We start from the raw sequence: 12649 nt of genomic DNA, 5'->3' as shown, positions 1-12649 counted from the left end.
CTGTACGTCAAACAAGCGATATGCTTTTATCGTCACTAGCAGGTCATTTGAGCCCAAAATAGTCACGTAAGCTTATGATTTTAATGGTCAGAGAACAATAACACCTTACTTCCAGTTTATGAATAGAATGTCTCCATACTGAGCAGATCGTTTTATGGACCCTGGTGGTTGGTTTTGCTTTGGGACTCGTGTGACAAATGGGTTATACCGGTGCTCGAAACAGGGTAGCATTGATTTAACCAGTCATCTCTCTTACATTTACCTTTTCTCTTATATTTGAAAAGGCAATTGTGAATAGGGTGAATTGTGCCATTTAAACAACTAATGACTGGAAAACCGGATTCACTAATGCCTGCAAACACTGAAGTGGGTATTTGAGTGAACCAGAAGAGAATCACAGGATACACTCTGTAGTTCTCTCCTGAGCAAGTCGTGCGACATTAATTCAACACATTGATGGGCGAGGATATTCACTTATGCATGCGCTCAGGAGCACGCCACGTCAGTCAGGTGTTTTTATTGACATGATAGCCTATTAGTAGAGACGAATGTGTGTCAGACATGCGAGAAGGCCCGAAAAGATCAGTGGAGCCCTGACACCGAAGGCGGAATTTGGAGAATCGAATTTTCAGAAGTGATTCAGTGAATGCAAATGGTAATAGAATTGTGGAAACTGAGGACTATCTGGTTGGGGTGAATGACGTACATGCGTTAACAATGGCATCAACGATAACAAGGCAGCAAGTTGGATAATACGTCTGCGTTGCATAGAAAAGATGCTATGACATCAGGAAGGCAGTCTTGAGGTCTGGTATTGCCAAGTATGTTGAGACGTTGCGGGTTTTAGCTAACCTCCAGTGCTTAGTCACCTGAACTATTTCACTACTGCTGATGTTGGTCAGGCAACCAAATTTCCTGTTCCAACGGGATTAAAACAGTAGTTGAAGTACAAACGTAGCGCTGGGACACATGAAGTTGCATTGTTGGCGAAAGAGAAATTGTGGCATATTTCAGAACACTGTTGCTTTATCAGAACAGTTGTAACGAATATTTAGCATTTGCCCAGAAAATATTGACCGCAAAGAGTGGGCATAAACAAAAGTAGCCTTAACAACGACAGTGATTTCAGATTTACGAAGTCGCAGTTTTGCTTAAAGAGTTGAATTTCACTCACAGGAATGGTGGTTTGTTCATGGATTGGCAAATGAATGAGGGGAAATAAAGGCAAATACAATGAGGAGACGTGCGTAGGAGTTGTCGTCACCGTCATGAAGTAGGCATTCCATCATGGCGATGACGACAGTGGCATATTGAGTCTTATGTAGTGGTTGCGAAGTCCATTTTTCTTATTTGTATGCAGTCTTTATGAGACACTGCAATGGCGACGATCACTTGCGAACATCGTTTTGGCAACGGATCATTATAGCTTCTCCAGGTTTAAGCTGTCAGACAATTTCATCGGACAATCGGAACTGTGGTTCAGCCACCCGATAAATGAATGTTTGCAGTGAGAAGGGTCATACGCAGTACCGATTCGTGGGCAAGCTTTTGTGTGGTATTCAAGGTGTGAAACGAAATCCAGGGATTTTCTTGCGGTGTAAAGTTGGCAATTCTGGAATCAAATAGGTACAACTACTCACTTTTTATTTCAAAGTGGGGTACTTAAGTCATCGATTCCGAAGCCTGACACCTATGCTTTTGAAATAGTTGTAGACCTAACCTGCGGGGCTTGGAGCTCTCCACGCTAATTTTGTGTTCTCAGATGTCATGGTTTTCTGCCTCACTTGTGATTCCGTCAGAGGTACTCGAGAAAGATGGCCTAGAAAGTCAATTGACAGCGTACCAGAGTGTGCTGAACAGTGAGAAGTTATTCAAATTGAATGCAGAGGTTATTGACTAAAGTTACTCATCGTGTGTCAAATGAATCAACGAACCGCCGTTTCAAACTTACTATGGCAGATTTAGGCGTACTGGATTTAAATTACGCCTACGGCAATAACTTCTATATGGATCGAAACACTAATCTTTTCAACCAATTCATTTGAAACTTTGACATTATAATGCTTAAACAAACGGGCAGTGGGCGAAGTCAATTCTTTTCACGATGGTCTGATGGGTTAAGGTTGAAAATGCCAGTCAGGTGCAGTATTCTCAATATTTGTTGTCTAAGGTAATACCATCTTTCAAACCATCTATGATTTTCCTAGAATAGCCTTAAAGCAACGAAAAAGGGGAAGGTAAGCTCCAAACAAAAGGCGTGATAATGACATGAATTTGGGCATGAGGAGGGTCGGATACTTAATTTACCCGCAAACTGGGTCGCATTTCAGGGCTGGATAACGTGCTGCAACGTGTTGAGCGATCTCTACGCGATGGGTGTGGTGGACTGCGACAACCTCCTCCTCCTTCTCGGCATCCCCACCGCCATGAGCGTCGAGGAGCGTACCACCATAACTTCCCTCATTATGCAGGGCTTTCAGGTCTGTTCATGCACGTCTTAGTCCCCATGACCCCCATTGTCCCCTTAACATTGTGCTTGACTTATGGAGTGTCGCCATGTTTGCCTTGCATTCGGTCTGTCTGACTGCCCTCTTTTCCGCTTGTTCCAGTGTTCCTATTTGTCTATTTGTCTACCTGTCTATCTGTCTGCAAAAGTACCTCTCTTCTCGTCTAACTCACATCTGGCCCTTTTACTACCCATCCGCTTGTCATACCGGGACCGTTTTTTTTTGACTTTGTATTCATCTGTACTTCTGTGTACATATCAGTATACTTCTTAACCTATCAGACTACTTTTGTATGTCCGACTACATTCCCTTATATTCATCTGCCTGTGTTGCTTTGGCACCTTGGCTGTGGTCTCTGCCCTATATCGCTGGATGTCTACCTCGCTTCGTCCCTGCCAATTTTCGTACCGTTTGCTGCCACTGTCTAATTGACTCTCATATTGAATCACCTTTCCTGTCCGTCTTCCTCTTCAGCCATTCTTCTGTATCTCTGGCCGCTTAGCCTCTAATTTCATCACTTCCTATCTGTCTAAATCTTCATCTCCCTTCATTCCTACCTATGTTTTTATCTGCGTGTGTGTTCACTTTGTCCTATGTCGCTGCTCCTAGTCAATTGCTTGTACTCGTCTGTAAGATCATCTTACCTTCCACCTATCCCTCTGCGCACTTTTACGACCTTTTTTCTGTCTCCCCACCCACTCCCACTTTCTACAACTTTCTCTGTTTGTGCGTGTCTATTTCGGACTGACTATGTTACCAAACCCATTTATCTTTTGATTTTACGTTTATTTTTACCCCCGCCTGCTTATCTATCCATGCCTCTCGTTGTGTATCACTATGTCTAACTCTAATGTTCTGCCTATAGTTTTATACTTTCATCTGAAGCTGATGCCTTGCTTTCTCTGCCCTCAATCTGGCAGCATCCACGACTACGCATTTCCTCCATTTTCTTGCTGCAGGAGTGCGCCCTGAAGGCCGGTACAAGTGTGCGTGGCGGACAGACAACGTACAATCCCTGGGTCCTCATCGGCGGCGCCGCCACCGCCGTCGTCCCTGATTCCGAGTTCATCATGTGAGTCATCGTCTTCGCTGCCACCCCATTGCTAACACGCTTGCTGTCAGTGTCACGTAAGCGTGACTCCCAAACTTTCTTTCCTCCGCTCACACTCAAATATGGAAAGCATTTTTTTAATTTGCTTGTGATACCTCATCGCGCAAAATCTTATCCCAAAGCGATTATTTGGGTTGAAAATGGGAACATAACTGTAGAGCATCCATGGCCCAAGAAAAATACTCATTTGTTACTTTTTGAACAACAGTTGGATTGGTCGTTTCGGTAATGCCAATATTATAGTCAATGCGGATAATCAAACCACCGGCGTGTGATGCTTCATTCTCCCTGAAACCGTGGTAGCGACCACGTTAGCTCCTGATTGGCTTTGCAATCAGTCCGCATTAATGTGGCTTAGAGGAGATGTTTGTGGGGGCTATTTGTAGGCAACTTAATTTACTTAGACTGTTATGGTAGTTTTAACACAATTCTTTGCATAAAATCCGACTCATTACGATATCCATAAGCCTCACGCAAGTCTCGCATCAGTCAGAGCGCCCTCAAGAGGATAACCTTAGCGATACTTTAGCGTTATAGACATGTCCATTAGTAGCTCTCACAACGACACCACGGACACAGAAGTCAGAAGTGCTACTTGGCTGCGTGCGGGGCAGGGAGTGCTCACTGAATGGCAGTCTTTCTTTTGCGGTCTCATCGCTTTTGAAAATGACAATAATTTTGAATTCAGGCTCGAGGGTAAAAATGCCGTCCTGCAGATGAAATTCTTTGCCTAATTGAATAGGAAAACAGTGAACTCGGTGAAACGTGCAAAGTTAACAATACCACTATTTTATTGGTCAGAATAGGTCAGTGGTAGTCATCGTTGTGGCTATTGAACTGTATTGTCGTCATATTCTTCGTAATCGTACGAAATGCTGCGGTCATACATCTCGCATAAATTATTTCATTGTAAGGTATCTATGTGAATAGTAATGCAAATCGACCACACACAACTCCAGTACCCTTTGGGGGGATTCCACGATGGATGCGAAACACGTTGGAACACCTGTCTTAAGGTACGCGATATTGTTTGACCCTGAACGATCTTTTAACGGTGGAACCTGATCCGATGTGAGGTAGCTTGTACTTCATTATGATAAGCAGAACTTGTTTCCTGCGATTGCAACAGGCCGAATCAGGCGGAAGGGGGCAGTGTGTTGGTGCTGACCAAACCGCTGGGTACGCAACTGGCGGTGACAGCGTACAACTGGATGCTGGATCGCACCGACGTGTGGACTGAGAAGTGCACTCCGCGCATCTCCGAGGAGGATATGAGAAGCCTCTACAACGCCGCCACCCTCTCCATGTGTCGTCTCAATCGTAACGGTACGTGCTCTCGTCTACCACTGTTACAACTTTAGTAGCGCCGTCACTATTTGGATCTCCGATAAATTCTCCTACTCATCAGCAGTCAGTCAATTGAATTTGTAGTTTAGTTAATGCGTATTGCTGGCACATTTGCAAAGAATGCTTGTGAGGCTATAACAAGGACGACTCACCTTTTTCGTCACTTTTTGTGATGGAGTTTTCATTGGGATGTGATTTCAGTAGCTAAAATGCACTAGAATAGTGCAAGCTTAAAACACTGTTTCTAGCGGAAATGATTCGTTGACAGTCATAATCCCCCTCCCCATGTGGTTAATTCTCAGGACTGAGCTCACGTAGAGGCCACATCGCAGGAGACTGTTGGACTATTGTGTTCGGGGTCTCTCATTCGCAGATCTTCATTAATAATTTGTGTGTCTTGTTGTGTTAAAAATGCATTTTGCTCCTGACAGCGGCACGACTGATGCACAAGCATGGCGCGCAGGCCTGCACTGATGTGACGGGTTTTGGGGTGCTTGGGCACGCGCGCAACCTGGCGGCGGTGCAGACGGCGGCCGTGACATTCGAGATAAACCGACTGCCCTGTCTGGCCGGCGCGTACTACCTGTCCAAGGCTCTGGCTTCTCGTCATCACCTTGATACCGCACTGACTCCAGAGACCTCCGGTAAGTCCATTTCTATCTTCGCTTTAGCTGCTTTTCTAAGCTGTTTCAGATTTCAGAGGATGCAAATACGGTTAATCTAAGCATTTGCTTGCAGGAGTGGTGACTTCTGTCATGTAGCTGTGGTTGAGTGACCTTCCCCTCACATTGGCGCTTTTGAGTCGATTTGAATGTAAAAGGGTGAATGGTATGGTTCAATTTACGTTCATGACTGCATCAACTATATTAGGGTGATCATAATTTTCGTATTTACTGGATCTAATGGACCTATTTCCCCTCCTCACCAACTCCAATTCAGAGTCGATTTTGAGGTTAGTTTGTAGAAATGCGGGTGGCTTTGAGTGGTTGTTTGTGAGAATAATGGGTATGTGTAAATGAGCCGCAGTAAGAACTCGTCACTCTCCTGATGTGATTGGTCAAGCTTTTGGTATTTTCTGATAATCGTTCGTTTCATGTAAGGTGGTGCGGACAGAGTGCTGAACTTCAACACAGTGGAACATACGACAAAGTTCAGTAGAATCTTTTAGTTGTTGGGCAGGAGTTGGATTGATCAGCACGGTAATGCAAATGTCGTTGTCGCATGTGACCAGTAAAACTTGATGACGCTTTGGTGGCGATCGTCGTAATCAGCGTTGTGTTATGAGAAGGCGAAGCAGAAAATGAAATTTGAGGGAAAAGTGTGCTCTGCCTTCTAGGTGGTTTGCTAATTGCGATGCCAGAGAAGAACGCGGAGGCGTATTGTCGAGATCTCTTCGAGGTGGATGGCACGCCATCGTGGATTGTCGGTCAGGTTAGCGCAGCGGCCACACCAGCGGAGGCTAGAACCGCACGGCTCTCGGCTAATGTGGAGATCGTCGAAGTGCCGCACGAAACCGTTGTTCTGAAATGAGCATCTTCCCATCCTTCTCCATTCCCTTCACATATCACTTTCTTTGTAGCTGTGATGTTGGTTATTCCCAATGGGTGATTTCCGATGGCCCCCATATGACGCTGGCACACCAAAGTTGGCTCCCTTCGGCCGACATGTGTTTGGCTGATAGTTGGGGTGTGAAATCCACCATTTTTGTAAAACCGTCAGTAGTGAATGCTTGTCTTCCCATCTATCTCTTGATGTGTTAACTTGTAGATGTTTGTTGTGGGAGTGCGTTTTGGTCAGTCTGGTGAGGAGGGGGTGGCGCGGCCCGATTTGGCGTTTCCTTTGTAGTTGTTCGTGCTGCTACCCAGTGAAAGTCACGGTGAAGTGTTGTGAAGTCGTGTGGAACAGGAATGTGGCACAGTGGCCAGGTTGAAGTTCATGGCGTAAAGCATCGAATGAAGTTGGGGTGTGGGAGGGAGGGCGGGCGGGGTGATGTAACAAAAAATAAGGTGGGTGGTGGGATGACCTCTCGCTCAAGTCTAAAATGGTTGGCAATATCTCTTAAAACAGCGCTAAATCTTCCCACCTTAAACGCCATGCAATTTTGGAAAGTTGGAATTAGTATTAATGTGGACTTTAGTCTAGTTAGTTTGTCCTGTGAGCATAACTTCATTTGCATTGCCACGTAGGTCTTAAAAATTTCTAACTCAATTACGTTTTGACGATTTTATATAAAGTTTGGTTTGTAAAAAGTAAAAAATCCAGGACACTTTTGTTTGAATTGTTCAACTGCACAATCGTGAGGTTGAACAAGCGTAGAGCCATCCTTTAAAAGCCAATTTTAGAACATACATAAAGTGGGTCAAAGGCATTATGATTTCATTAGATGAAAGTATTTATGGGTGGCAAAATACTGCCTTGCATTTTTGAAGTGTGTAAAACTGGGCCTTTGAAAAATGTATAGTCGCATTATGACATTAGTTTGGAACTCTCAAGATGCAAGTTTTGAAAAGTTTTTTCATTCAAGGGCGTTCGTGGAGCGTCATAAACGTATTTTACATTTTAGTTTGACGAAGGAACTTAATATGAAATGGCTTCTAGAACTGCTACCAAGGAGCGTGTTCTTCATTTTTCTCTTTGATCTACTTGGCTGTAAGTGACGATAAAATTTTCCTGTTCTAGTTTATCAGCATAGCAAGCGTTGATAATCCTTAGCTTAGATTAATGCAGTGTATTATTTCGACTTTGATGTTTTCGCCTATTCTGCTTCCATTCTTACGCATTTTGTTTTGACAATAGCAATTTTCCTTAAGTACTCTTTTTCATGCTCGCAAAATGAAATTTAGCGTTTTTATCGCTAACAGTCACAACGGCATTTGTTCATGGGGTCTTGACAAAGCTAAAACTTTGCTGTGTTGTTCTTTAATAGATTTAAGAGATTGGGGGACGCTCGCGATGAAACCGTAAGTGTACCCTTACAACTTATATTTCGTTCTTTTTAAGAGTGACTATAGCCTTGGATATATACAGATTTGATGGTAGTATGCGTCAACGCATTCAAGTCATTACATTTTGCACTAATAAAAGATGTCAATGTTGATTACTTAGCAACTGAATTATGCTCTTTCATATTTCCAGCCCAAACGCAAACGAAGTTAGGTTACCTAAAACACAATTTGTACTCATTTCTCTGTAGCCGCTACTCATGCTACGATCTACACCTTTTTATTTTATGGCAAATTTGATGCTGCGTGTAAGGATGGGCACTGATTTGATCTTTCGACCTAAAATGTCATTATGCACAAAATATTTCACAAAAAAGGTGAAGTGACTGGAGGCGGTATAAAACAGACTAAAACCGTTCCGTAATTATGACAGCAGTGATCATGTATTCTGAACAAGAGAAGGATCATTCCACAGAAGTGGTCGATAATACCGTGACTGTACTTCCTATCTAACAACTATGAGAGGCATAAATTTATCGTTGAGATATAAAAATGTTCTAAACTCCATGGGTTCAAAAAAGCGATACTCGCAATTTAATGGGCACGCACCTTTGGTAACTGTGCAATTTGAAGTAAACACGCGATACACATACAGTTGCAACAGACGCATTGATTGCGGGCACTCCAACTTGACGCGTTTCAAGCACGTAGACGTAGTTTAGTATTAACGTGCACATGCACTATCACAGCCAATCGGACAAACACGCAAACAAATGGGTTTCCAGGTTGGGTTCTTATGACAGGACTGCTCGTTCAAGCTATCAGAAGGCCATGGGGTTGTGCGCATTCCTATTTTATGTCCACATTGATATCTGACGCTGCTGAAGAGCACAATAATCTAGTTGGCAGACTTGACATTTCTTGCACTTCATTCTTGCCTATCTCACAGGAGATTGAGGAGGAAATCAAGCGTCAAGGATCAGGGTCTGCATTGATTTAATATGACAGCAAAAAGAGCAATGCCAAACTGTTTGAGATGGTTAATGTTCTTAAACAGATTAATGCATCAATATTTTTAATGGAGCAACAGCCTAAATCCATTTCATGGGCTTAAACCAAGACCAACCTATTTACGACAAACGAATTTTATGATACCACTCATCCATATATGCCATCTCACATAAGTGTAGCTTCGAGCTCAGATAGTAAGGTCTGGAAGATCGGAGTATGTGAGGCAGATGGCAAGAGCGATGGACATCAATGTGGGTTAAAAATGCTCCAAAAAAGTCAGTATCTTGGCACCACTTTTTCTTTGATAACATGCATCATACGGCAGTATTATAAACCAGATAGCACCCGAGTAATTGTGATTCTGTGGATCCAATCTTGATTAAAAGTAAACAAGTTAGCGCATGTCAAAATTTTTGAAAGTATTTTTGCAATGTTCCAAATGAATTCTACCTCGTTGTTATGGAGAATATGTTATGCAAACTGTCGTTTATCGCACAGTGCCATGTTTTTTCCTAGTAAATGCAAATTGCACCTCATTTGGAGAAGCAAGGCAATGTGAGACTACGTTTTGAGACCTGGAAATAGGAAGTCACGTTAACAAATCAAGATGCGAAAGGCTTAATTCAAATGAAAATGCGATCGTTTTCCATTCATTGAAGTACAATATGTGCTTTGTTGGCAATATTCTCACTTATCTGTCTGTTTGCATGTTTGAGGGATGTGTTAAAACACTATGATGGATAGTTTTTGACCACATTAAAATGCAATCGTTGCTTGGTCATTTAAGCATGTTATGTGCTTTGCCAGCGGTATTTCTATTTATTTATTAGCTTCTAAATATGTTAACTGAATTGAGGTCTGATTTAAACTGCTCAAAGAATGCTGCCTAGGAATGTAGACGAGTTGGTTACGAAATGAGGTATTTCAAGTTAAAATAAGATTGCAAGCCGATTGTTCTGACTCATTCCTTTCGTTTTAAAGTGCAAAAAATATGGAAGTTATTACAAATGGTTGGTTCATAATAACTGCAAAAGTTAACTACTTTTGCTTTGAAAGTAGAAGCGAGTTAGATACAGCAATGGGATTTAATGTCACTTTTGATCATTTTTTATTACAGAGACATCAAAGGGGAGGTATCAGGTAAACGACACATCAATAAAGCCTCTCAGATATGCAACGATCAGTTTTTGATTTAAAGTAAATAATTTGAGGCTTGTCCATCCCCCTACAGCATCAGGAGGTTTGCATGCAGAGGTGCAGAAAAATAATAGCCTGCTTGTCTTTTGGCATGATCCTCCAAAAATAGACGCCGCGAATTTCCTGATCAAAGTTTGGGAGACCCAGTTACCCTCCAATATGTTGTACGAGTATGTCCCGGCCTCGAACTCCATAGGATTACTTTTTAAAAATCTGAAGGCCTACACAAATTACTCCGTCACAGTAACCGACTATCAATCGGGCGAATGGGTTGCCCTGGCCGCTGTGAGCAACCACACATTCCCTGAACGTAAGATTTACAAGAATCTGATAGATGAGTCTATGCAAGTTATATAACACTAAAAAAAATTATTTCTTAGAACCAGATGCTCCCTCATTCAGTGGGAGCACAGCGGACACTCTAGTCGTCACAATTCCACAAAATTGGCCTAATTTTTTCTACACAGCTGAGGTGCTTACTGCGGAATCAGACTCGCTTCCAAGTTGGCGCGCTGTTGCCCGTAATGCAACAGCAAATGCATGCAGGTTTGAGGGTCTTCGAGCGAACACTGGCTACCGAATTACTCTACAAAATTGTTCTCAAACGAATCCACTCCTTTGCAGCCAAAAATCCAATGAATCCCATATATTTTACACCAAACCCAAGGGTGAGTGTGGTTTTTTGGTTGTGAAATCCAGTTGGTTAGCCTTTTAAGGAAAGGCGGTACAAAAAAGTAATAAAGTTATTCGGAGACTTTGTGCTTTATATCCATCGCAGGACTTACCACCTCGGCGGCGATACATTGAGCGGTGAGCAAGCATCGATAGCATTCATCAAAATGCCAAACAATGACTCTAATTCATAAATATGTGTAACAGTGTGAGGCAATGAACACAGTTTGTTATAAGGGAAAGGATGAAATTTGTGTTTTCCCACCAAGGCTTAAAATCAAACTAGGTTTGATACAAGGATGAAACACTTGGTAGAAGTGGTGGAATGTGATTAAATAGTGTCAACATTCCGAGAAGGGCCAGATGTCTGAGATGCAGTGCTGAAATTAAGCCACTATCAGTCATTCCAGTGGATGAAATTACAGTGAGCAGAATGCCTGAATGATGTGCAACATTTCGTGCAACGAAGCTGTGTAAGTGACAAAATCTTCTGTGCGATTTAGGGTGTCGTGAAATCTGCCACGAGTATTAAAGGCTATGCAGATTTGGAGCACGTAGGAGAAGATGACGTGTATACACGCTGTGTTATCAAGGTGTGCCATCTTGAATACGACATTAGAGCGGGAGTGCATTGGATTGGACTGGAAGCGACTGTTCTGGACTAGAGTGGAATAAAATGGAGTGAAATAGAATGGAATGGCCTACTTACGACATGAGCAGTAGTTATCACGAGTAGTAAATAGACTCACTCTCTACTACTATTCACCCCAAGTCTAGAGAATCCAAATGCTTTAATTTGGATTGTACACTTAAGACTTGCCAAGATGAAATCACATTATCTTGTATTTCCCAGAAAGTTTCCATTTTATGAGAGCGCTCCTCCTAATTTCAGAGTCAAGTAGTCTTAGTCTCACCAATGTGACTAGCCGGAGCATTGGTGGGAATTGAATGCATCCTGAGCCCAACACAGAACACATTTTGAAGTACACGGTCACCGTTTAGTCTCAAGGCATCCATAACAAATCTAAAACTACTCACTTTCGAGCAATCACTTCATTCTTGAATATCTAGAGCTAACCACCTTGTACACTGTTCACGTTATCGCTTGTGCTCGTGGACGCTCCCTGAAGGCTCATTCGCATAGCACTTTCTCAACATGCATCAATTACAAGGTTCATTCAGCTTCTTTCAATTAACACCTTGCCTGTGAACCTACATCAACCTGTTCTGTCCCTATAAGTTTTTCTACCTTCTCAAGGCGTACTCCGAATTGGAATGCGAGTGAGTGAGAAGGGTCAGCAACACAGTAGTAACTAAAAATCACAGTGCAAGAAATACATGCAGGAAACGGCGTATTTCTTTGTAAGATTCACTTGATAATGACAGGAAGAACGAGTCTACCTAAATGATCTAAGTTGAATGTAGAAAAAACTAGAGTGAGAAGGACAAAACAAATGCTCTCCTGTTTTGTAACTCCTCAAACAGAAAAAAGAATTTGGTAAATGAGATAAAGCTCAGTAGATCTTTGTTCTTATTAAGGAATAAAAAGCATTTTAGAGGCAAGGACAGAGAACATATACATTGATATAGATATTGTGAAAAAATTAAATGTATTAAAGTCATTTTTATTATAGTGTTGCAATATATTTGCTTCTCCCATGCATTTTAAAACTACTTTGTATGAGGAACAGTAATAATTTCATCAGGGGACGTTATAAAATGAAGCTTCTTAAGAGTTTACTCATAGAGGATTAAAAGTGACTAGATAATATCAAGTTAGGACAAATCTTGCCATTATATTACAAATCAGACGATTGTGTGTTTCCTAACACATTCTCATATTTTAGAGCACTTCTCTCTAC

General features: G+C 42.2%; 2 protein-coding genes across 2 annotated transcripts in view; both read left to right on the top strand. All coding sequences in view use genetic code 11, as the record gives it.

Annotated features, from left to right (window-relative positions):
- EGR_04318 (Selenide, water dikinase) overlaps window positions 1–6810 on the top strand; it is a gene marked incomplete at both ends in the record, with an annotated part of 12043 nt that extends 5233 nt beyond the window's left edge. Inside the window, 6 exons of the mRNA XM_024493567.1 lie at window positions 2331–2480; window positions 3428–3579; window positions 4748–4944; window positions 5397–5609; window positions 6302–6480; window positions 6733–6810. Of these exons, the coding sequence (XP_024352075.1) occupies window positions 2331–2480; window positions 3428–3579; window positions 4748–4944; window positions 5397–5609; window positions 6302–6480; window positions 6733–6810 (969 nt within the window). The remainder of the gene's footprint in view (window positions 1–2330; window positions 2481–3427; window positions 3580–4747; window positions 4945–5396; window positions 5610–6301; window positions 6481–6732) is intronic.
- A 1893-nt stretch (window positions 6811–8703) lies between these two features.
- EGR_04317 (hypothetical protein) lies at window positions 8704–11983 on the top strand (the record flags this gene model as incomplete). The annotated part of the gene is made up of 4 exons (XM_024493566.1): window positions 8704–8891; window positions 10130–10425; window positions 10496–10783; window positions 11859–11983. The coding sequence occupies 4 exons, from the start codon at window positions 8704–8706 to the stop codon at window positions 11981–11983; spliced, it is 897 nt and encodes a 298-aa protein (XP_024352074.1).
- Window positions 11984–12649: the final 666 nt, after the last annotated feature.

This window comes from Echinococcus granulosus, assembly GCF_000524195.1.
Source record: "Echinococcus granulosus chromosome Unknown EG_S00026, whole genome shotgun sequence".
In the NCBI taxonomy this organism is placed as follows: domain Eukaryota; kingdom Metazoa; phylum Platyhelminthes; class Cestoda; order Cyclophyllidea; family Taeniidae; genus Echinococcus; species Echinococcus granulosus.
The sequence above is the reverse complement of the archived record's forward strand: the minus strand, read 5'-3'. Positions and strand labels throughout refer to the sequence as shown.